This window comes from Montipora capricornis, chromosome 13 (assembly GCF_036669925.1).
Source record: "Montipora capricornis isolate CH-2021 chromosome 13, ASM3666992v2, whole genome shotgun sequence".
Taxonomy (NCBI): Eukaryota; Metazoa; Cnidaria; class Anthozoa; order Scleractinia; family Acroporidae; genus Montipora; species Montipora capricornis.
The window spans coordinates 32589289-32614869 of record NC_090895.1 but is presented as its reverse complement, the minus strand read 5'-3'; the positions used below and the strand labels follow the sequence as shown (position 1 = coordinate 32614869).

Here is a 25581-nt window from a genome sequence, read left to right as displayed (position 1 = left end):
CAGAGTGTTTCGAAGTATTTAGAGACTTCAGAGCACTCGACACCGTTTTACCTCCTTTTCTCTTCTCAGGGACATTTCATCTCGCTAAGCTTGTCTGACGAGACAAAACAAGTCTCAAATAAGCCCCAGCAAGAGAAGATGAGGCAAGAGAACGGACCCCCATGCCCATCACAGTTTTTAAAAAGCTATTTTTTGGTTTCGCAAAGCTATTTTAATTTCTCTTTCCCAACGTCACGCGTATTTAAAATTTCATTACGTCATTACAACTGGCCAATCAGGTGCCTCTCTAAAAATAGCTGCGTAGCTAAGATTAGATTTTAAAAAAAAACTATCATTGGCCTGTGTATGGGGGATCCGTTCTCTTACCTCATCCTCTCTTGCCCCCAGTTGGAGGTCTTGACAAAAATGTTAGTCGCATTCTGATGACCAATGACTTATTCTTTTCAATGTGTACTAACACCCTACTAAATAACACAGAGAACCCCAAAAAGCAACATGTAAGTTAACCATGACGGGAAAAATAACCATGAAAAGCCAAATTTTCTAGCCTTAGTCGTGAAAGCTATCCTCCCATTGAGACCCCTTTAAGAGAGTATAATCCAAGGAAAGCTTCCTATTTTGATCCTATTTTGGGATGAGAATTCCTATTTTGGCCACTGTCTTTCCTCTTTTCCTATTTTCTCGGAGTGTCATTTGTCACTTGACACCCTGGTAGATGGAGGTAGCTTAAGGTAAATGAACCGGTAAGTAAAGGTAAATGAAGGTAATCAAATAAACGTGACTGGAGGTATATTATAAGGTAAATGAGCATGAATGAAGGTAGATGAAGGTAAAACAAGATAGTTGAAGGTAAATGAACGTGAATAAAGGAAGGTGAAGGTAAATGAAGGTATATGAAGGTCAATGAACGTGAATGAAGGTATATTGAGGTGAATGAAGGCAGATGATTGCGATTGAAGGTAGACTAAGCCAGATGACGGTAAATAAAGGTAAATGAAGGTAGATGGATGTGAATAAAGGTAGATGTAGGTAGCTGAAGGTAAATGCATGGACTTTAGTGAAGGTAAATGAAGGTAGATGAAGGTAAATGAACGTGAAATGATAAAAGTCAGTGACGATAAATGAACGCGGATGAAAAGAAATGTAGGTAGCAGAAGGTAAATGAATGTTAATGATGGCATATGAACGTAAATGAAGGCATATGAAGGTAAGTGAAGGTAGATGAAGGTGAATGAACGTGACTAAAGGCAGATAAAGATATATGAAGGTAACTGAAGGTAGATGAAGGTCACGAGATGACGGTAGATGAACGTGAATGAAGGTGATGGAGGTAGATGAAGGCAAATGAACGTGAATGAAGGTAGATGAACGTGAATAACGGTGTATTAACTGAGGGAAATGAATGTAAATGAGCGTAGATGAAGGTAGATGAAGGTAATTGAACGTGAATGAAGGTATAATAAGGTAAATGAACATGATTGAAGGTAGATGAAATTAAATGAATGTAGCTGAAGGTATCAGAAGGTAAATCAATGTGAATGAAGGTATATTAATGTAAATGAATGTGCATGAAGGTAAATGGATGCAAATGAACGTGAGAATCTGTAGGTTTGTAGTGCACACTGTTACATAGCACGTTGCCACTAATAGAAACTTTGATATCTAGGAAAGCCAAGGAAGTTTCCGAATTTTCCCAGGTATATTTAAGAGCCAGAATTGAAGGAGGTTATAACTTAACGGAGGTTATAAATTGATCGAGTTCTTCTCTGCTGGATGGATGCACGCCGATGCAGTCGTCGATGTAGCGGTCGTAGAGTTCAGGTTTGGGGCCGTTGTACTGATTAAAAAAATGGTGCTCAACATATCCTACAAAAAGATTGGCATAGCTAGGTCCCATTCTTGTGCCCATCGCTACACCATTAATTTGTTTGTAACAGTTGTCGGCGAATGAAAACCAGTTAAGCGTTAAAACTAGTTCGGCAAGGCGGAGGAGCGTTTCCGAGCTTGGTTCTTTGACAGTGCGTTGATCGAAAAAGTGTTTCATTAAGTGCTTGAAGACCTTTGCTATTGGGAATGACTGTGTATAGAGATGCAATGTCCATGGTGAAAATAACTTTGTCTTGGGCTGAGAAATTGAAATCGCAGAAAATTTTTGGTGCGTGTGTACCCGTGTGTACTGTCTTTAATGTATGATGGCAAAGATTTAACAACAGGCGTCATAATCCTGTCTAAGTAACTAGAAATGAGTTCGGTGGGGCAACTACAGGCAGAAACGATAGGGCGACCTGGGTTGTTAGGTTTGTGAATTTTAGGCAAGAAGTAAATGCACGAAGTTCTTGGGGTGGTGATGATGAGATTAGTTGTAGTTGTAGTGTCCGGTAATTCTTGATTAACTATAGGATTCTGAATGGTGTCTTTGACGAGTTTTTGATTTGTGGACGTCAGATCTTTCTAGATTTTGGCATGAAACGAGGTGTCAGAAAGTTGTGGCAAAGCTTCTTTTTGTAAAGGTCGGACCGCTAAACAACTACCGCGCCGCCTTTGTCGACCGATTTGACAACTATGTCATTGCGTTTACTAAGATTTTTAAGCGCCGCCCTCTCTTCCGAGGAAAGGTGCATCTTATATTGCAATCAAGTGAAACTACATGTATGTTGCACAAAAATGCCAGGCAGAGGAAAAATAATTAAAAACGTGGTAAAATATACGCTTCGTAAATCTGAAGTATGGTGGCCCTTGGTATAAGGTTCCGAATTATATAGCATCATAACGTTAAATTGATTATTAATCTTTTGCACACATTTGACTTACATAAACTTTATTTCATTTCAAATTTCAGAGTAGCTACAACAGCTCATATCTTTGAGACATCTGCTCCAGCGGTGCCGGCATAGTGTCTCGCAGGGGAGTGTCTTAGGACCAATGCTATTTAACATTTTTATCAACGATCTCTTCCTCCTTGAGGTGGTTTTCGTGTAGTTTCCAATGTAGTGGCTAGTGAGTACAGGAGTCTAGCTCATAAAGGTAATTGTACAAAGTACAAGCTTTGCTATGATATAGAGAAAAACCCTGGTCCAGTTATGCACTACGTTGATCCCACTAAAACTATAAAAGCACCATAATTAAAATAATTTATAGTCAAGGGAACGTTGTTCTATTTACACAAATACAGGACAACGTGTCGCAATAAGTTTGTGCGTTAGTAAACCACAATATGAAAGGAAACTCTACAGCAGTGAACACGTGAGTCTACAAATAAGCAGGTCTGAAAAAAAAAATGAGGTACAAGTTGTTCGCTCCAAGTCATGAGCTCCTGTTGGCTTTGCCTTCTTTTTGCATCCCACAGCAAAGGTGAAAAACAGCTCATTGCAATGTCGCATCAAGAGTCGCATCTTTATCCCAAGTCAAATCTCTAACCAAGCCTGCATCAACGCTTCCAAAGCATCTAGTTGTCATTAAAACTACAATCACCAGAAAGGCGCATGTAAAAATTTGAAAAATTTGAATGTTAATGTTTTACTGTATTATAGCTTCTTACTTAGGATGTTTTTAGAAATGTAATTACTTTGTTAAGTACACGACCCCACAAGCTTTTAGCTTTCACTCCTATCGTGTATAAATAAAGATTCTATTCTATTCTATTCTATTCTAGCACAGCAGGAAAAGTGCTGTCTTATAACTGTAAGATGGGTACCGATATGTTCATGCACAACTTGGGGTTGCCAAAAGCAAAAGTACTTGACATTCCTCGTGAATAAATAGAGGGGTGGACATAAGGTCCAACTTCTTTCGCACAGATGGGTTACTTTCTTACCAATGGTGCTTGGTGTGCGGAGCTCACAAGAACATTCCTTTCGTTTTTTGGCTATGAATTATTTATGAGTTAAATGCCATGCATATCACATGAAAATGAGTTTAACTCGTATTAAAAGTAAACTGATTACATCACAACCATTACTGGTACAGTACGCCTTGAAAATCACTTTAAAAGAGAGGTTGAAGGGATCTTGAAAAAGGAGAGATGTAGGGGTTATCTTTCAAAGCGCTGGATCCTTCTCCTCCGAACTTCATCCAAGTTATGAGGGTCAGGCATTAGGCTCTCATTAGGGTATGGTAATGTATTTGCTGTATTTACATGTTCAGGCGGTGGAGCTGATGGTTGGGGTACCCTGGAATACCTCTGTTCATCTCCTTGAGCATCTAAATAAGTTGTAGGATAATCTGAAATCCTGGGATAGAGATGCTCACCCTGCATCTGGGAGTCTGGGCCCCTAGTTCTGTGTTGGATATCGTTGTGAAAGAAGTCAGATTGTGGAGGCACTGAAAATGTGGTCTGCCTCCTGGCCCCTGAAGTGTTGGACCACCTGGAAGGATCCCCTCCGGCATCATCCAAGCTCTCCCTTATGGCAGACTGTATTCTGGGATCATCATCTTGTGTTGGGGGTCTGGTCATGTGTGTCTCTTGCAGACTTGCCCTTATAGCCTGCTGAAGTTCTTCATCTTCAGATTCACTCAAGTCATTTCGTCTTCCTAGATAATAAGAAATAGACCCCAAACAGAAGGCTCAATAATAATAATAACAATAATCATTCTTATTGACGTTGCCTCCAATGGTTCAAGTTACTGAACTATAGGAAGGTTAGTGCCAGCATGCTTAATGCACTTTAAAGCCTTAGAGTGGTCCAGAAATGAAGCTAATTGAATGAACTCTGATTATGACAGGTGTCACCAAGGGTCCCCTTACCATTTTGCTTAATTTCAAAATTTTTGATGTTTAGAAATAAAAGCAATGTTAATGAAATGTCTTCTCCTCTAAGTTTACTTCACGAGAAATCATACATTTTACATTTTTACATTTTTCATACATTTTTATTAATCCTAGAAGTCATATAACTACATGTATACAGGATGCTAAAACATAAACAGCTCAGTAAACACTTCAGTAAACTCATTCATAAACAGTTCAGTGAACTCAAACCTAAAAACTTTTACTCTGATGCTTAGTGTATTGTCATGAAGATTTAGTTGTGGAGCCTAGGCTTAAGGGAGACTTTGTGTTGTCTATTAAAACAGCATGTATCTGATAACCTGCGATTCTGGACATGAGAGCAAATGGGAGTCAATGTGTCAAACATCCTTAAAGAAACTGTGTCTCCACTTAGCCAAAAACAAGGCCTCAGTGGTAAGGCCTTATTGAAAACAAAGCTACCAAAGGAACAGAGAAAAAATAAATAAAAGACTTGCGTTTTACTCAAAAAGCTTTTAACCAGCTAGGGAGGTACTTGTCTAATGACAGCAAGGTTTTTCCAGCATGCTACATTTTGATTAAATATAATTTATTTTTATTTTGCCACTAGTGCTTAAAAAGCACATTTGGGTATATCCATATGGAAAATACCCTCCATAAATCAAGCACACAATTTTTTTACATGACTGCAACACACTTGTCACACAACTTCAACTCAGAGTTTTACTAAAAATTGTTTATTCTTCAGTTTTTTAATTTCAATTACCTGTTGTTCCAGCATAATAAGTGTAAGATCGTCCCATTCGCCGTGTCATCCCAGAGCCTGCAATGAGAAGAACAGGTGGTTGGATGGAAACCCACACTGACAAATAATAATATTGGCCTAGGCCTTGCTCTTGGTCAGGATGAGCAGAAAGCCAGAACGAGAAAACAACTTGGCCAATAACAAAATTTTCCCTTTTCTCTCCTACAGTTTTCTTTTTTAGGAGATTTTACGTTCACTCACTATCTGATATCCTTAAAATTGGTTAAAGATATAGTTACTCCAGGTGATCTGGTGACGTCATTCGGAGGACTGGGGAGAAATATTTTAACGCCGTATCCCACAACCGCGCGCGGCGTGGAATGTTATTTTTGAATTCAACATGTCAGAGGCAAGGTTTGATCTCGTCGGTTCTACTTGAATGTTCATTCAGTAACAGGAAATGTGCAAAGTATCTGTTGAGTTTGGGCGATGAAAATACTGCAGGAAATTTGGAAACAACACCTAAGGCCACGCGCGGTTGTGGGATACCGCTTTAAAACATTTCTTCCCTGTGCTCCAAAATTACGTCACCAGATCACCTGGCTGTATTCAAGAACACCAACCTGTGCCACTCACTGTATCCATGACATATTTTAGAGGACCCTTGACATACATCAATCCAACTAAAATGCCAGCCAGGTGACCAGTAAATGAGGCATTGGGAACCAGCAGCTGTATTAAGATCAGCTCAGCCCAGCATGCCCACCTCATTGGCACAGGGAATATCCCCATCACCATGGAAGTACCAGAGGGGAGATTGTACGTCGTCAGAACTTTCAGTGCAAAGATAACTCCAGAAAATCCAGCAGCACATGTGTAGATGTAGGAGTAGTCTTCTGTCATGTTTGCAAGAGCAAGATCAAGGCCAACAAGAACTGTGTTTGTCAAAACAGTAAATACTGAGAGGATGTATAGAAATTTTGCACTGCCCATTCTTCTTTCAAGGGAAATGCCTTTCCATACAAAAGACGCCATGTTGAAATACAGATGGAGGTCATCTGAGTGATAGAAGGCAGCGAGGATGAGCCTTTTCCATTCTCCATAGTACCACACATGATGGGCGCTCACACAAGCTTTTCCACGAGAAGGAAGATTGTTAAGTAACCGAAGATAAACTGCAACGTTTATTCCGATAAAAGAAAGTGTAACAGGAGGGATTCTGTTAAAACCAATGCTATAAAGTTGGCCAATCAACAACAACAAACCAACTCCTGGAGCCCTTCTTCTTCTCTGGAACATTGCGGAGTTCTTCTCAGGTCAGAAATCTTCGTCAGCTGAATTTATCCTCTGTTTTTTTTTTAAATGCAACAGGATTTGTCAATTTCAAAAATATAAATGATCTCTCTATGAACACCAAGCGCAAATTTCTTAGCTGACGTGTCATTGTTGTGTTTGATTTCAAAAACTACTTACTCATCGAATCTCATCTCCTATTTCGCCGCCATCTTTCTTTACGACATCAGCGGTTATCGCAGTTGTTCTCTTGTCATTTAATGTATGAGACATTTATATTGGTTCAAGATGGCGGCCATCTCTAGCAGCGACTTTCCTATTCACGGACTTCTACCGAAGCGAGAAACCGGCGCTGATCGCTTTCTGTCGAAATATCCAGAGTACGATGGCCGCGGAATAGTTATAGCTATTTTTGACACTGGTGTTGATCCGGGGGCGATCGGCTTGCAGGTTAGTTGCTCTTGAAACCTGCTTCTTGCGGAAAGTCGTTTGCAGCGTGCCCATCATCAATTTAAAAAAAGGGGAAGGAAAGTAATACAATTTGCGAAGGAAAGTTTCCTTTGCTTGTCCTATGATAAATTATGGAAACCCTAAGGAAAATTACAGAAAACAAAATTATTTTAGTTTTCTTTTTAAAGAGAGTAAGGGGATCTTTAGTTTTAAGGAATGTATACTATGCATTTCCATATATTTACATTCTAGCTATTGTATTGTATTTATTTATTTTTGCCATTTTAGCCTCTATATATGTTAATTTTTACAGTTCCTAACAAACTCAGATATTTGCACAAGAATAATGTTACATTTTTTCATTGCAAAGCTTTCAAGGTGGTCTGTCTAGTACATATATGGACTTGATGACTCCTTTATAGATCATTCTTATGATAGTTGTATTTCTATTAAATTTCATTGAAAATTGTGATTTTTCATTTTTCATGCATTTATTGTGTGACAATCAGGGGAAAGTGGGAGCTGTTGCTTAGTGCAAAATAATAATACATAAGTTAAACACCCATGGACTTTATCCTTGTTTAAACACTTGCTCTTGACCCATTGACACCTCAAACGCTTCAGGACACCAGTACCTCCAGTTGACAGGTGAAATCATCTGGCGTTAGACAGAGTAAAATCTGTTAAGTCTCAATCCCAGGTGTCAGTGGGGTCTGACTATTTTGTATATTTTTTATTATCAGTAAGTAGTGGTCATGAAACTAGTTTACTGTTGAAAACTGTAATTTTGCAGTGTCCAGCTCCTTTATTTATTTGTAATTGTCTGTTCTAATATGCTAGCTTATGCTGAAAAATTTACTGTTCACATAAATGTGGGTGTTACAGAGATGCCAACCTCTGACAATTTAAAATCTGGAGATTTTACCTACGAGGTCAACTCTCTTGATACCAAACAATCCCAAGCCCAGAGATATCCATTCCCATCCCCTATATTGAGTGGCCTCATGGTCATTGTGCTCGAGTCACTCCGGATCGAGTGGTCCGGGTTCGGGTCCTGGCCAGGGATATTGTGTTGTGTTCTTGGGCAAGACACTTTACTCTCACACTACCTCTCTCCACCCAAGTGTATAAATGGCAGGGATGGCACTAGGATTTTTCAATCTGGGTCCTGGGACCCGCATGTTCGGCCAAATTGGGGTCACAAGCATTTTTTGGGGGTCCCAAAATCTTGGTGACCCTCTGCGAGAAAAAGAGTATGTTTTAAATTATGAGAAAAAGAGAGTAACCAACTTGGAATTAATATTGATGCATATGCATGGGACCGGCCGACAAAGGCTTTTTCTAGAGCCGTTACAAAGGTTTACGCATCACTGGTTTCCTCCCTTAGGAGCAACGAACAGTGACGTCTTTTGCTATATATTTGCATTCAGTGACTTGCAGAGTACATTCCCCATTTATTAGAACTTCAATTATGATCACAGATCGCTCCAACAGTTTTACAAACAACAGAATATACTGACAAATCAAAGCAAGTTGTGTGAGTTATTTAAGTCAGTGCCTTGCGTCCTGGGACGCGTTAACATTTCGATGATGCATTTTTTGGATTTTATTTGCGTAAAAATGCACGATTTCTTCGTTAACGCGATCCCTGAATGGGTACCGGTGAATTTATTGCTGGGGGTAACCCTGCGATGAACTAGCATCCTATCCAGGGGGGAGTAGAAATACTCCTAGTTGCTTCATGCTACAGAAACCGGAGATAAGCGCCGGCCTGGTGGGCCTTCTAGGCTCATAGCAGACTAAACCTTTTTTTTTTTTTTGTTTAATTTAAACATATTAACCATTGTTTGCCCCAAAAGCACCTTGGCTTATCAAGGGGGCTCACGATAATACAGTAATCAGGCTTACACTCAAAACACACAGACACACAACACACAACACACAAGATTACAACAAAAAAATTGACATCACTTAAGATGTATTAATTTAACAAACAGACAGAGGCCAACGAAAAAACATTTGTACTAATTAAAAGTTACATGACTAGAAATATATTAATTCAACAGTCAAACAGTGGCAATCGAAAAGCGATTAGTGTTGATTATAAAACTCTGGACTTCACAAAATAAAGCACAGTTGATATCATAATTTACAGATTTAATGCCGTACAATAAAAAATTAATTTTCCTAGAATCGCTGCTCTATGACCACGTTTCACCGGGAATACTAGCAGCAGAGGCAAGGAGGACATTACGTTGAGCGGAATACCTGGGGCAAACCAAAAAGAACTGTTTCACCGATTCAGATTCAAGACCGCACTCGCAAATAGTCAATGCACAACGATTAATTTTAAACAAATATTCTCTTAGACAAGAGAAACCAAGTCTAAGGCGGGTGTGATCAATAGATGCACACCTTGAAAAAGAAAAATCAAATAGCTTATTATAAACATGGGGAAAGAGAGTTGACCTTAATTTAGCTTAAAAGTGGGAAGAGATACAGAGTTTCGAACATCTAGGTCCAGAGAATTTCAGCCAGTGATAGCGGATGGAAAGAAAGACTTTTGAAAGCGAGAAGTTCTACATGAAAATTGTGTAAAGTTTGCCCTTGACCTAAGACGATAATGTGTACGCTCACTAGATAGTTTTGGAAGTAGCTCACTTGAATAGTAAGGTGCAAGATTCTTTACAATTTTGTAAAATTCGTTCAGCTGATGTAATTTCCTTCTGCTACTCAGAGATTCCTAAGCAAGTTCCTCGTATAGCCTTTCAGAACTGGTTCCTTTAATGGCTCCTGTTACAACCTTGCAGCTTCGTATTGAACGCTAGCGATCAAGTAGAGCTGAGTCGCAATCATAACAGTTGTTCCAAATAACATCCCCATATTCCATAAGTGGTCTGATTAGACTCTTATACAAGGATGTTAATGTGGAATGGTCAACCCGGTATTTGACAAATTTTAACAAGTTTAGTCTCTTTGAAGCTTTCTCAAACACCTCAACTATATGATTTCTCCACGACATGCTACTCTTCAAAGTTAAACCCAACTGTGTATGAGACTCAGCATCTTTGACGACATTTGAGTTGACCCCCTTTTCCCCCTATATTAACTCTCTACCCCCCCCCCCCCCCCCCCATAAATTGAGCTAATGACACAGGGACAATTAGTGACCTGGTCAGGAGACCAGAAGATTTGTCCCGTACCCGGGGGAGACTCTTGGATAATCCAGGAGAGTGGGCATAAGTGGTGTTGTTGTTGATGGAACATTGTGAAATCTGGTTTTTTTTTTAATCAAAATTTTAATTTAGGAAACCTCTGATGGTCGAAGAAAGATAATTGATTTAATTGATGCAAGTGGCAGTGGTGATGTTGATACTTCAACTGTATGTGAGGCCACAGATGGTTATTTAAATGGGTTGACAGGAAGGAAACTCAAGGTTTGTTCGGTTTATACTCACACATTTTAAAAGTTTTACAGTGTGCATGGAGAAAGAACAGAGGTAAAAACCGATGAATATCGAGTTCTTTTTTTACCATAGTGGAATTTATCTTCTACATGCTTTTTTCAACCATTGGTTTTTAATAGATTCCAGATTATTGGGAGAATCCATCAGGAAAATTTTTTACTGGGGTCAAAAGTGCGTACAGTTTATTTCCTGCCAAGTTGAAGGAGAGATGTATGGTAAGTTTGAACCTATTCACAATCAAAACACAATTGTAATGTTTGTACATGCCAATACAGAGCCAGTATGAGGCTTGTTGTAATTGAGAGGAATTAAACACAAAGGAGTAATCTTGACATTGATGGCAAAAGAAAAATTGCTGGCCAAAATGTGCTGTGAGTGCAAACTTGATTTCCATTAGCCACAGGAATAAGAGGATTTGCAAGGGCATGTAGTTCTCGGTGTTGTGGTTTGTCTTCTTTTGTGTATCACGGTTGGGAGGGTAAAAAAAGAGTTCACAGTAATTGGCACAAGCTGTTGTGGTCCTCTGTCAGCTTGACTAGCAAAGTTAATAAATTAAGGTTCAGAGACAAACAGCCTTCAATTTTCCTTTAATTTGCTGTTGATGGCAAGTGATCTCTCAGTTCTCAAGCAAATGGAGTGAGGAATTGCCTCATGCACGCACATAGCACTCTTAACATTCAAGGTCATAGCATTCTTAGAATACAGGAAAAGATCAGATACAGACTGGATTAGAAAACTGTTGACTGCTGTATACATGTTCTAATGTGTTTCCACTGAAATGGTTTGTTCGTTAGTGGCTGATGGCAGGATTTCCATGGATACCCCCTTGCCACCAGAATTTTGTCGATTTCCTTTTCAACTTTTAGAAAGAGAGACGGGAGAAGTTTTGGGACCCTCTTCATCATGTGTGCAGTGCCGAATCAACAAGGAGATTGGAACAATGGGAAACAGAGCACCCCAATCCTAATGCAGTGAGTTCCTTTTTTAACTACAACATATACAAACAGGCAGATAAGTTGGTGATGAAATTTTTCCCTTATCAATCCAACACTGGTCCATTATTCGACTACTGTACTTTATGACAGGGTGCAGGGTTTGCACAGTGTTAACAGGACAATAATTATATTATAGCTCAGTACTTCAATGAAGTCATCAAGTCATCATTATTTGCAAAATGTCATTATATGTTTTGTCTACTATGATAAGGGAGGCAGCATATTTGAGACCTAGTGCCAAGAATTGTTATTGTGAGGCATTTAGTTTTATTATATGAAAATAATTTATATACTTAACTGAACAATGCAGCTTATCGTTTAATTAGAATTATATATTTTGCCTTTCCAGCAAGAGAAGTTAGTCAAAGAAGACCTTCAAGCTCGTGTGGAATTGTTAACCAGTCTTGATAAAAGCTTTACTGACACTGGTCCTGTTTTTGACTGTGTTGTGTTCCATGATGGACACACTTGGAGGTTTGTTGAAATATGTGGAGTGCATGGTGAAAGACAATTTTTTACAGGTTCACATACTTTGAATGAAAAACTTGTATATTTGTGGTCGTACTTGTACTCAATCTTATTAAATAATTAGGATAGTATGCAAACTCTCATTGGTCGATAGCTGTGTTTAGATGAGAGTATGTAGATACTCCTGTGACATCACATGAATTTTGATTGTTTATGTGTTGTCATATGCACGTTTTGATTGGCTGATAGGAAATATGAGCTTGTATCAAGAAAATCTGTTTCAATCAAGAAGTTAAAAAAACAGCATTTTTCTTCATTTGTTGAATTATTTTTGAGAAATATTTTATAAAAGCAATAGAGGACTTTTTTCTGTGTTTACATAGCCTCATCTAAACACTCAGGGAGTTGGGAAAATTCTTGACAGTTATGCAAACCTTCAACAACTGTCTCTAATTCTCCCAGCTCCCCTTCGTGTTTAGATGAGGCTATGTAAACATGGAAAAAGTCCTCTATTGCTTTATTTTTTTAATGGCATTACACTGTTTATCCTTTGGCAGGGCTTGTATTGACACATCTGAGAGTGGAGATTTGGATAGTTGTACTCTGTTATCAAGCTATAGAGAGACAGGAGAATATGCTACCTTTGGAAAGGAAGGTACGATTGTAGTGATGCAAAACTGTGCAAAGTCAGCTGACATCCCAAAGCCACAATAATAGGGAGCTTACTGCACCTTTCAATAACATGCAGACTCTTAAATTCAACGGTCAACCGACAAATGCGTTTTTCACTACCGTCAATCAAATGTTCTGCAGCTCCTCCCATCTTCCGACTATGTTGACTGAACTGGGTTCAACGATGTGATTTGACTACTGCGCGCTCGACAGTAGTCAGAAGCTTGGAGGAGCCACAGAACATTAGATTGACGGTCGGTGAAAAACGCATTTGTCAGTTGACCTTTGAATTAAAGAGTCCACATGTTATTGAAAGGCGCAGTAAGCACACAACATTTTTGAGGTACAGACAGCAACCAGAAGTGAACATTTTGCATGCCAGGACAGTAGTGTCTCCCAGATTTTTAAACTAATCATCTCTAATGGAGAAAAGATACTTTGCAATAATAAATGTAAAGTCACTTTATTTTAACATCAGTAGTTCCCTCAGCTATGAGGCTGGTATCAATGGAAGCTGACAATGTATCCTTTACCTGCCCCCTCCCTCTGTCAGTGCTCTGTTTTACGGGTATTTAAAGCTATATATAGTTACATGGATCAGAGGAAAGTTGAAGCAGACGTCCTAGTCACCTAACCTAGGATCAAACAGGGGACCTCTTGCTCCGAAAGCCACGCACTAATCAACGGAGCCATGCCAGCAAAATGTGACAAGTCAAAAAGGAAAGAAGCTCACTTCTGGTTGCAATCCACATCTTGAAAACTTTGCGTGCTTGAGCTCCCAAACACTTGCTTAAAGCAGAAAAAACACTTACAAAACCACCAAAACTGAATATTTACACTTGCATCATGTGGACCGAAGTACACTGTAATAATAAAATTTAATATCTTCAAAATTGCTTTATGTGACTAAAATAGCAAAAATTTGCATCAAAACTCAATCAAAATTAATAGTCTTCAATTGCGACAGAGGACTTTGAATAGGAGGAACAGTATTGCAGACCTTTGCTTAGTGGGAAATGACTTTAGTCTCACAAAATGAATCAAAGAATTTTCAAGGTAGATGAAGATTGATGGAAAGAATAATTAATTCCTACCAATGGATGGGGGATAGGTATGCTCAAGTTCAACCTGGCAACTCGGTAAACACTGCAGGTTAGATTTTTTGGAGGGAGGGAGTTTGTGATAGCAATTAGCTCTTAATAATGTGCCACATAACTGTCTTGGTAAAACTATGTGGTTGGGGCATATAATTGCTGAAGACAAACTATCAAAAAAAATCTGGTAGTGTTTTGCTAGAAAACCAAATGCTCAAAGAGAAGAATGAAACCTTTTCAGTGCAAAAATGGAAAACTTAACAAAAAATGGCCTAAAACCAAAAATCGCAAACCATCACTGCTTGATAAATGTCGCCAAAACCAATGTCCTTTATTTTTCAGATCTGTTCAATTATAGTGTCAACATTTATGAAGAGGGCAAGATACTGTCGATTGTTGCCAATGGAGGTTGGTTGTGATTGATGCTCCGGCTTGATTTATTCATATTTTGTCCTCAGGCAAAGGTAGATGTAGTGCTGGTTGTAGATCTGCTTCGTCTTTACTGAGCCATGAGAGATAAGAATGGTATCAGAACTGTGAAGTGAAAGTATAGCAAAGTATTATTGTGAAGTGAAGAGCCTACCGCTATATTTATGTATTTTGTTGCTTTGAGGTTGCAAGGCCGAGTATAAAAGGTAAAAGCTCTAATTTATGTAACAGGGTTAAGAAATCCAACTGTCAGGAAGCGATCAGTTCATATTTACACAGCTGGACATTATCTTAAATTTGGGGCACGATAATTTGTTTTTCACAAACGAGTAGATGAAGGTAAATTATTATACATTGGTGTCACCAGCTCGATTTTGATTGGCTATAAGCACGCAGCTAATTCTTGCTTGCTCTGTTTCTCTTACGTCATACCTACAAACAATAGATTATATATATGTAGAATTGACGTCATACCTACAGACAATAGTTTTATGCATGCAGAAGTGACGTCACCTGACACACTAACCAGCAGTTTGATCAGTTTTGTCATGGCGCAGCTCAGCTCAGGAATATGCATGATAAAACAATTATTGAATTCGGTTTTCGCATGTTAGCGATAATTATCAAGGCCTCAGTTTGTGTTATCCGCCTTAGCCTTCGGCTTCAGCAGATAACACAAACTTTGGCCTTGATAATTATCGCTAACATGCTCAACCTCATCCAATAATTGTTAATTAACACTCACTACAAACCTTAGCTCACAAATCTTTTTTATGGGAGTGGAGGTTAATTTACTTTTATCAACCCATTTGATAAAAGCAAATTTGCCTATTTTACCCCTCACCAACCCCCCTTTGTTGGTCTTAAACTTGGGGCCACTGAAGACTAAGCCCTGGCCAAACGAGAGCGAGAGTTGATGAGAGTTGAAACTCTTGAGAGCTCATAAGAGTCTATGAGAGTGATCAAGAGTTGGCCAAATGAGAGCAAGTGATGACAAGAGTGTGTCAAGAGTTTCATGTGCAAACAAATGAGAGAGCCTGGGAACCACCCTGGGAAAACCCTTTCTGATGTAAATATGCATGGTGACTAGCCAGCTGGTAGTTTCATCCTTGGCATCATTCTTGGTCCCCAAATCTGATGCTATATTACTTTTCCCTCTTTTGTCTGAGCCCACTGGAAAAAAAAAAACAGCATCTGATCACCGCAAAGCTCTTGCTCAAACTCTTGTGCACGACCAAACAAGATGAAAATCTTGCCAAGACTCATGAACTATTTGACCAGATTCCAATTCGATGAGAGCCCTCGAGAGTCAAAGTAAGGAGCCAAGAGTGGATAAGAGTCCCTAGCCAATCAAGAACTAGAGTTTTATCTCTCTTCAACTCTCATCAACGCTTGCTCTCGTTTGGCCAGGGCTTAAGCCATTTTGTAGTTGGAGTTGAAATTAAATCCAAAGTGCCAGCCTTTAAATACAATACCCTAACCACTATGCTATGCCGCTTACCAAGTAAGAGAATGCTCATTCTGTGATTTGGATATTAGCATTTATTTGAACCTCTCTTGAACCATGTCAGGATTTACATACAATGTACTCAGATAGCTTGAATTCATGTTACCCAAACACTGCATTCTGTTAGCTCTCATTGACCTTACAAGAACAAAATGATAATCCTTTAGTTATAAAAACGAGCGATAAAAAACAAGAACGATATTTCGACCGCTGCATGGTCATTTTCAGTTGAACTTGAAAATGACCGTGGAGCGATCGAAACGTCGTTCTTATTTTTAATCTTTCGTTTTTATAACTTCATGCACTCAGCACACAAGACCCCACAAGCTGCATAGCTTAAATACATGTACTTACATTGTATCGTGTTTAAATGAAGGTTTTACTTATTTACTTACTTACTTAGTAAGAACGTATTACTTAAAATGATAATCATTGTTTTTTATAGGTCCCCATGGCACTCATGTTGCCAGCATAGCAGCAGGTTATTGTGCAGATGATCCAGCATTAACAGGCATTGCACCAGGAGCACAGGTGTGTTCAACCTCCAACAGGGGCAGTCTTCCATCAAAATATATTTGTTGTGCAGATATAATTATTTCTGTGGCTTTTCACAAAATCTGGCCCACATTGAATGGTAAATTCATCTGGTATCAGACTGAGTAAAAAGTGCCACTCTTGGGATGGAATGGGATAAAGGGAATGGGATAATGGGATAAAAGGATAAAGGTTATGGGATAATGGGATAAAGGGAATGGGATAATGGGATAAAGGGTATGGGATAATGGGATAAAGGGAATGGGATAATGGGATAAAGGGTATGGGATAATGGGATAAAGGGAGTGGGATAAAGGGATAAAGGGAATAGGATTAAGGGATAAAGGGAATGGGATAATGGGATAAAGGGAATGGGATAAAAGGAATGGGATAAAGGGAATGGGATAATGGGATAAAAGGATAAAGGTTATGGGATAATGGGATAAAGGGAATGGGATAATGGGATAAAGGGTATGGGATAATGGGATAAAGGGTATGGGATAATGGGAATGGGATAATGGGATAAAAGGATAAAGGGTATGGGATAATGGGATAAAGGGAATGGGATAATGGGATAAAGGGTATGGGATAATGGGATAAAGGGAGTGGGATAAAGGGAATGAGATAATGGGACAAAAGGATAAAGGGTATGGGATAAAGGGATAAAGGGTATGGGATAATGGGATAAAGGGAATGGGATTAAGGGAATGAGATAATGGGATAAAGGTATAAAGGGTATGGGATAAAGGGATAAAGGGTATGGGATAAAGGGAATGAGATAATGGGTTACAGGGATAAAGGGAATGGGATAAAGGGGACATCGTTTTTGAGTGGACCAAGATGTTGTTAAACCTTTCACCCCTGAAACAGTCCCATTGACAAATAAAATCGTCTGGCAATAAGTAGACTAAAAATTTATGTATCAGTCTTGGAGGGAATGGGTTAATACGTAAATGAAATTTAAGAGAAAAACTGACCACTTCTCCAAATTGACCACTCCTCTCGAGGGACTTTTCAGGCCCAATGAAATGAACAGAACAGGATAATACCAACTTCTGGGAGATAACACACCACTGTTGGCTATTAACAAGTGCAGTCAAGAAGTTGACCAGGGAATTGACAGCTAGTTCATGCTCACTGGAGTACCTCCAAATTTGAACTCTGTTCCGCGAAATATAAACCACTTGACTACCACCGCAGTAAAGTACTATTCATTTAAGCTCTGTGTATCAAACTTTTTCTTTGACAGATTCTCTCAGTAAAGGTTGGTGATACACGACTGCAAACAATGGAAACAGGAACCTCAATGATTAGAGGGGTTTGTTGAAAAAATAATTCTTACTTTCCTATCTTGTTGTTTTTTAATGTTGACATACTGTTCTTCTAATTATTATTTGGCCTCTTCTTTCTAGCTGATTGCAGTTCATAGGTATAAATGTGATATGATTAACATGAGCTATGGGGAAGCCAGTCATTGGCCCAATTCAGGGTGAGAAATTTAAGGAGTGTCTCAAAAACGAAGACTTTAAGACCCTAAGACCCCAAAAGCTCCAAAATGAATTGAAGACTGCCAAATCTTCTTGTTAGAGAGAATGTACAAGTTACCTCATTAAAGCAAAGTTCAAGTCCTTGGTTCACTACAACTTGTTTCAAAGTGGGTGATTGGCCATATTTAACTGAGTGACCATGCTCCACGTGTGGCCGGACATCTTTATTTCCTATCGCATGAAAATAGGCCCTGTGACAGTCTATGCCTAAACACCAACGTTAGGCCAAGGGTTAAATAAATTGAGGGATTTGGGTTACTCTCTTCGTTTTCGAGTGTTCAGGGTCCTAGATTCTTCGTTTTCGAGACACCCAAATTTAAGTTATCAACGTTACTTTGCATTTAGATATCTAGCTGACCTTATGAAAACCGGGTCCTCCCCACATATCTTATGTCTTTAAATTAGACTCGAATAGCTGGGACAGTTTTATTTTGTCAGAAGCTGGACTCTAACCTCTTCATTGAAAACATGTTTTGATTTAAGAAGTCAGTGTCATTGTCATTTGGCAACTTGTGACTTAGACCTGGAAATAAAAAAAAATATGTTTGAGAAAAATGTTAATATGATTAGTCATTAACCCTTTCACTCCTGTGGAGTTCTTAAGGCAAAATGTGATTAATGTGTCTGCTATATCTGGAACTGATCTTTGGAACATGACTTCAGAAGAACTAATGTTTCATATGGCACAGAAGCCCTACAGGTCAACATTTCCTCCACTATAAAGCCTCCCACAAAGAGGTCTAGTGAGTTGTTTTGGCTCTGGACTATTAGCTCATACTTATTAGACTTGCATGCGACAAGCCATGACACAGACCCCCCTAGGAATTTAGGCCTCATTCTCAGTGCAACTGCTGTCTAAACAGTTGCACTTTGGATTTGGAAGCAAAGTTTGCCCTTGTTTTCAAAACTGCAGCTATATATGCTCTGTATGAATTTCATTAAAGCCAATGACACACGATGATAGCTGTGTATAGTGAAATCATTATACCATAGTTGTTAAAAATGTGGAAATTTACACACTCTCTGAACAGCAAGAATAAATGCTTAGCTTGACTTTGAGTAGATTGTTTTTCCTGGACAAAGTGAAAAACTGAGGTGCAAAAACCTGAAATACAGCTGAATTTCTGGTAGGGCATAGAATTTTGAAAATGCATGTTTGAAACATACAGATGATACAGGTACAGGACACAGCAGGATGTGTATTAATTTATCTTGTTTATGATGACATATTAATAAAACAATCTGAATCAATTAAATTCAAGGAGCTTTTCCTTATTTCAGCCGAATTATTGAACTGATGAATGAACTTGTGAACAAACATAAGGTGATATTTGTATCCAGTGCTGGTAACAATGGTCCTGCTCTGTCAACAGTAGGTTGTCCAGGAGGAACTGCAGAGTCTCTTATTGGTAAGTGACTTTTCTTCTTTTTATGCCCTGACATACATCGGTGTCAGCTGTGTTCAAGTATATTCCTCAGTCAATAGTCCACTTCCTTAAATAGTTGCTAATTGATATTGGCTGGATATTGTTTGTTGGTTCTCTACTCTGCTCCAAGAGTTTTTCCACCAGGCACTCCAGTTTTCCCCTCTCCTAAAAAAAGCAACATTTGATTTGACATGTTCTAATTTCATTTGATTTGTAGTCTCCCCAATTAATAGAGCACTTCAAATTGGAGAAAACAGCAGTTTGTAAGCAGTGATAATAGCTGCAAACTAATTGGTCAATACTCGGTTCTTTTATTTATCTTGACTTTGATTGGTTGATAGAAGTATCCAGATTTTTCTAAAATTGGACGGTTTGTTCAAAGCTGCAGTAAAATGCAGTAAAAACTATCCAATTTATTTTAAATTTGTAAAGTTGACAAAAATTAATAAAAAATACATGTATATCATTCTGTTGACAATATTGGACTTTGATGTAGCTATATAATAATAATATTACCGGTAGTATTATTATTCTTCTTCTTTTGTGCCTGGCCAGTACGGTAACTACCCCAATCAGCCTCACTGACACAGACAAAATACAAAACAAAGTAAATGATGCTATTTGCTCTGATAACAATATTAAAAATTAATCATTAAGTTATTGTTTGCAAATTTCTGAGTATGGTCTCTTATCAAAAGACAAATTTGAACCAAGTAATTATTGAAATTTTAAAGGGTTCATAAGCTAGTTAAAATTTAATCTTGTAGCACACTTTTCTTGCTAGCTTTTGTTATTCTCCTTTTTTAATATAGGTGTGGGTGCATATGTGTCTCCAGATATGATGGCTGCTGAATATTCCATGTTAGAAAAACTACCAGGAAATCAATACACATGGTCATCGAGAGGTCCCACGTAAGAAACCTTCTATTAATCAGTCACTATGCCTTGCAGGGAGTAATGATTTAGCAACTAATAATTCTCTTGGGACTTGTTGAAAGAAATTAAACAGTGTAAGCAATAGTCCATTTCCAAGTTGTTGTTTGCCTCTGTTTCAAAACCAGACTTGTGCAAAACCATTCAAATGGAAATTAGTTTAATTTTAGATGAAAATCAGCAACTCATTTTCATTTGAAAGGTTTGGCACAACACTTGTTTTGAGACAGAGCAGAACAGCAACTCAGAAATGGGCTATTTGTCACATCATATGGAGTACATCAGCTGAGGGTTTTAATCTTCACCACGCGGAGTGAACACATCATTTTTATCTTTCACATGTGAGAATATAGGTGTCGTCATGGTAACAAACACGATAAGCCAATAAAACACAAGCTTCCTCTTCATTGTAAGATACTTTTGTGCTTAATATAATTTTTCTCTACTACATTAACATTTTTATTGCAAAATTTTACATTATCATGATTTGTTTTTCATAACTTTCATATCTTGTTTCATGTTACACAATATGCATGTTTTTAATTTAGCAGTTGGTGACCACTTTTTCATCAATTCAAAAATGAGTAAAACAAGCTCAGCCTAGTTGTTTTAAATCTAGACATTTCTTCAATATCTATATAATAAACAGAACATTACATGGCTGCTTGGGGATACAAATTTTATCTTCTCTTGCTGAAATTATCTCTGACAAGTGAGTGAAGCGAACAAGTGAGAGATACTTTCAGCACAAGAAGATAAAATTCATATCCCCATGCCGATTGACCCCAACCATGCTTCAAGCAATCGGCAAGCCATGTCAAGGCTGTAGAGATCTCAAGTGACTCTCAAACAAATAGCTAGTAGTCTGTATCTAAATCACAGATTGGTCATTTGGTAGAGGCAGAAAACTTATCAGGGTAATATTAACTATTTGTACTGTTAGGATCTGTAGAGCTGTACTGCATTTCTTTTGGCTCTCAACCTTTTATTGTGTATAGCATGAGGACTTGTAAGATTATTGTTGAGGTAGCATGCACAACTGGATACCCTTGTGATTCAATCCCTAAAAAAAAAAACGACAGAACCAGTTTGACCTAATGGATATTATTAATGACTTTGACAACTACATGTACTCTTGGTTGTTGATGTGGGTTGAGTTGTTCTGTGTTTTATCAACGCAAACTGCATTGAAGTTGATACCATGACTACCCACATTTACTGCATATCTATGACTTGACCAATGGTTGACACCAACCGTGCTTCAAGCAACTCAGCCCTGATTGGTTTGCAGAGATGTGATGTTTTTGGTGTACAAGGCTACCAAATTGCCAACTTATAGCTTTTATCTTTCTATTACACTTAAAAAATGCACTCTTAGTGAGAGAACGTCTCTTGTTTAAACAGGACTGATGGTTCACTTGGTGTGAATATAACTGCTCCAGGTGGTGCAATTGCTGCCGTGCCCAACTGGACACTAAGAGGGACTCAGTTGATGAATGGAACCTCAATGTCTTCACCTAATGCTTGCGGAGGAATTGGTATGATTAATCACTTCTAACACAAAATTAATGATAATTACATTATGTTCACAATTCACTTAAATGACATTCATATCACTCGCATATCGATGTCTACTGTTTGTGGCTTTGAGGAAGGACTTGTGGTTGTCATGGGTGTTACATTCCACTGAGAAGTTCTCAGAAGATAATCAATGACATTAATCATAAATTTTCCCTTTTCCATGAGGATTTTTTCTCCTCTCTAAATATAAGAAAAATCATGACTATGTTATGAACAAGAACAGCAGGCTGAACATATGAATACTTACATGTGGAAGCTACAAAATCTTTGGTACACTCCTGAATCCATGTACAGTTGTGGTGATCTTCCCTGTTCTTTTCCCATCCCTTATTGTGGACTGCAATTACATAATTTTGCCCCATGTTTTATTTTCTTGTAGCACTTTTGCTGTCTGGTCTTAAGGCAAATAGCATTCCCTACTCTCCACACAGGTAAGTTTATTTACATACACTCAGGAGCTCTTTCTTTTTAAAGCCCACAGTTTCTTTTGCTTTTCCTTTTGATATCTTATTATTAGTGGAGTTCAGTGCAATTAAGGCATGCATGTGGAGTACTGTACCATGGGGAAGAAAATAATATTATGGTAACCCATCTGTGCAAGAAAATTTGGTGTTGGGCACCTGCACGACCGTATGTACATCAACCCCTCCACGTATGCCAAATGTGACCGGCTCAAGTTTAGAGCCCATCAAGGTCATCTTTTTTTTTTGTTGTTTTGGTAAGTTGACCGCTGATCAGGTTTTGATTGGGTCGTAGGCTCAAGCCAGGTTAACTTATTGTAAGAATAAATAATCTGGGTCCGAGCTCTGCTTTTAGGCTTGGCTAAATCTATATATTATTTCATTATTAGTGTACAGGGTCACAACAGTGATGAGAGCAATATATAAATGCCTTCCACTAGTGTGGCATGGGCTCATTTACCAGACTCAGCATCACAAGTTGGTTGAGTTTCTGCCCTGAGAGGTTTTTTTTTTTCAGGTACTTCATGCAGTTTACTCCTCCCACCAAAAAACCAACATGATCTGCTCTAATTTCATTTCATTTCAAATACAGTCTTTCTAAAAATTAATATAGAACACTTGCAGTCAGCTAGATTTATATGTGATTACATAATAATAACTAAATAAACATACTTTTACACCCTTAGCATTCGAAGAGCATTGGAAAATACTGCACTTTTGATAGAAGGTAAAAACATTAAATGCATTGTGGTTTTTAATGCAAAGTTTGTTTTTACACATCCAGATCTTACTTAACCACAGATATTTATGCTTGTTGTTGTTATTTTTCTCCTATTGACACAAACACTGGTTATAGTTGTTTATCTTTATTGCAGGACTTGATAAACTTACCCAAGGTCATGGGCTTCTTCAGGTTCGTTTACAACAGTTGCAAAATTAATTTATGTTCTCTGCAATCAATTTTTTTTACACCATAATATTAATTTTGAATTTATATTTTATGCTTTTTTTAAAGGTTGACAAAGCCTTTCTTTACTGCAGTGAATTTACCAGTGTTCCTGAGAGAGATGTCAGGTTCAAGGTTTGTCAGGATGTTTTTTAATACTTAAGCCATACTGTTTTGCATTTTTAGGTTTCCTTTAAAGTATTTTTTACTGCTAGGTTTCTTGTTCAGGGGATCAGAGAGGAATTTATCTACGGGAAAGCTATCAGCTGTGCAAACCCACCAATGAAACTGTATCTGTAACTACAAACTATCAAGATGATGTAGGTAAGTTCAAAAAGTTACATTTTAATGATAATAATTTAAACACACCCATTCCTTCTTAAATTAGTTGTTCAGGTGTGGCTGGTGTTGAAAGTCGTACATGTAATGATCTTTGTTATCACAGCTAAAGATGAAAGAATAAACCTCAACCTTCGTCTTTGTCTAATCAGTTCAGAACCATGGGTGACTGTTCCTGATCATTTTGTCCTTATGAATACAGGTGGGTAGAGATGTACATGTGTTACATGCAAGAAAATTATTTTTCTTGTGTCAAGGGTTCTTAACTCAATCTACACATTCAAATGTCATTTCAGTTCGCAGTTTTACTGTTAAAGTTGATCCACGTGGATTGCCACATGGTGCACATTTTGCAGAGGTGAGGCTTAGTTAGTAGTTATTGATTAAATTTAAAACAAAGAACTGTTGCTGATGATCTGGGGATCCAGTCCCTGATAATAAACAATATTAAATTATTAATAATTATCATTACTTACCCTATTGTAATATTAATATTTTAGTAACTTTGGACTTCTTGTACGACAGCAAAACAACTGTTTTTATTTCTTTGTAGGTCTCTGCTTATGAAATCAGCTGTCCTCAGAGAGGACCTTTGTTTAGAGTTCCTGTTACTGTCATTATACCAAACAGGTAAAGTTGCAACCATTTCTATTGTTCTGGCCATACATGTCCAGCTGTCTACTGCATTGCTCCTTTCACCTACTGTGTCCTTGGAGAATAGAGCAATCAGAGGTTGCTTTCTTTTTCTCAGAACTGGCTGGCCAGACCAGGCTCAGTTTCAGATTCAGGTTTATTCACACTAATTCCAATTATATTAATTTAAGGAAAATGGCTTGATACTATTAAAAATATAAAATTATATTAATTACGTACATAGTCATAATAAAAAAAGTGTGTAGTGGCCTGTCAGTTTGCAAAGAAAATGCAACAATTTGAAGGAACACTTGAATGATAATCCCTCGCATTCTTCTGGAGGAGTAGATATCATCCTCAAAGTGTGTTAAATTGAAGTCGTTGTAGAGTTAGTCCTTCCAAATGCACGGTTTGGTTGGTCAGTTCTGTCAAATGGAAAGTGTCCATAGACAAGAGATATTCAGACAAACAGATATAAATCTGTTGTTGAGCCCTGCATACTTATCTTTTTAGCAGAAACTCTCTTATGCCAAAAAATTAAGTGCATTGTAGAAAAAAGAATCCCCTAACATTTTCCCTCCGTGCTATTTTGTCCATATCCCCCCTCCCAATTTACTTTTTTTTTAGTGCAAATTTGTATAAATCATTTCATATTATGTCAACCACTGTTTAGGGGAGGATGTGGAAAATTCACAACATGACAAAATTGTTGCCCTCAAATGACCCCTGGAACATACCGTTAGCCCAAATTGGTTAACTCAATGTTGACCCAATTCAAAACCTTTGGGAATAAAGCGTTTTTTTTCCAGGTATTCCCTTAGCATTTAAGTGTGAATGCTACAATGCAATGCAAAATACATTACACATAGAATCTTATCCCCGGAAGACTTGAAATGGGTAAAACATTTGGTCTATATTTGCCCAGATCCCTCCATTTTAATTTTTCATTTTTTTTTTTCAATTCTAATTTTTTCAACCCAGAATAAGTGATGATCAACATTACACCTATCAGTTTGAAGATGTGAAGTTCAAGCCTGGCCAAGTACATAGAACATTTCTTCATGTACCAGAAGAAGCCACTTGGGCAGGTAGCTCCATTCTTATTGGTTTACTTTAACAACTTATTTGACCCTGTTAGTCACACAGAATTAAAAGGTCGCTCTTGTGTGCCAGATCAGTTATGGGTACTCATTTCTTATCAACAGAATTTTCAGTAGTGTCAGCTGAAAGTGAAGTCACTGGCCGATTTCTCCTTCATGCAGTTCAGCTTTTTCCCCTGTCGTCCTTCAAGGAACAAGAATTTTTTCAATTCT

The 25581-nt window shown here is 38.0% G+C and overlaps 2 protein-coding genes across 2 annotated transcripts in view; one reads left to right on the top strand and one right to left on the bottom strand.

Annotated features, from left to right (window-relative positions):
• Window positions 1-2801: 2801 nt before the first annotated feature.
• On the bottom strand, window positions 2802-7025 carry LOC138029054 (rhomboid-related protein 4-like). Its single transcript, XM_068876731.1, has 4 exons — window positions 6966-7025; window positions 6116-6839; window positions 5514-5570; window positions 2802-4530 (listed from the first exon to the last, which is right to left on the bottom strand). Exons 2-4 carry the CDS (start codon window positions 6789-6791, stop codon window positions 4031-4033), a joined length of 1233 nt encoding a protein of 410 aa, XP_068732832.1. The 5' UTR covers window positions 6792-6839; window positions 6966-7025; the 3' UTR covers window positions 2802-4030.
• Window positions 7026-7043: 18 nt separating this feature from the next.
• LOC138029053 (tripeptidyl-peptidase 2-like) overlaps window positions 7044-25581 on the top strand; it is a 39320-nt gene continuing 20782 nt past the window's right edge. The window contains exons 1-23 of the mRNA XM_068876730.1: window positions 7044-7235; window positions 10544-10672; window positions 10822-10917; window positions 11569-11673; window positions 12047-12171; window positions 12723-12820; window positions 14274-14339; window positions 16313-16398; window positions 17651-17719; window positions 17814-17890; window positions 19230-19357; window positions 20188-20287; window positions 21713-21846; window positions 22269-22320; window positions 23037-23077; window positions 23226-23263; window positions 23366-23431; window positions 23512-23620; window positions 23742-23837; window positions 23932-23993; window positions 24189-24265; window positions 25250-25356; window positions 25474-25581. The exon at window positions 25474-25581 is cut by the window's right edge and continues 47 nt beyond it. Coding sequence (XP_068732831.1) covers window positions 7050-7235; window positions 10544-10672; window positions 10822-10917; window positions 11569-11673; window positions 12047-12171; window positions 12723-12820; window positions 14274-14339; window positions 16313-16398; window positions 17651-17719; window positions 17814-17890; window positions 19230-19357; window positions 20188-20287; window positions 21713-21846; window positions 22269-22320; window positions 23037-23077; window positions 23226-23263; window positions 23366-23431; window positions 23512-23620; window positions 23742-23837; window positions 23932-23993; window positions 24189-24265; window positions 25250-25356; window positions 25474-25581 — 2155 coding nt within the window. The 5' untranslated portion in view covers window positions 7044-7049. The remainder of the gene's footprint in view (window positions 7236-10543; window positions 10673-10821; window positions 10918-11568; window positions 11674-12046; window positions 12172-12722; window positions 12821-14273; window positions 14340-16312; window positions 16399-17650; window positions 17720-17813; window positions 17891-19229; window positions 19358-20187; window positions 20288-21712; window positions 21847-22268; window positions 22321-23036; window positions 23078-23225; window positions 23264-23365; window positions 23432-23511; window positions 23621-23741; window positions 23838-23931; window positions 23994-24188; window positions 24266-25249; window positions 25357-25473) is intronic.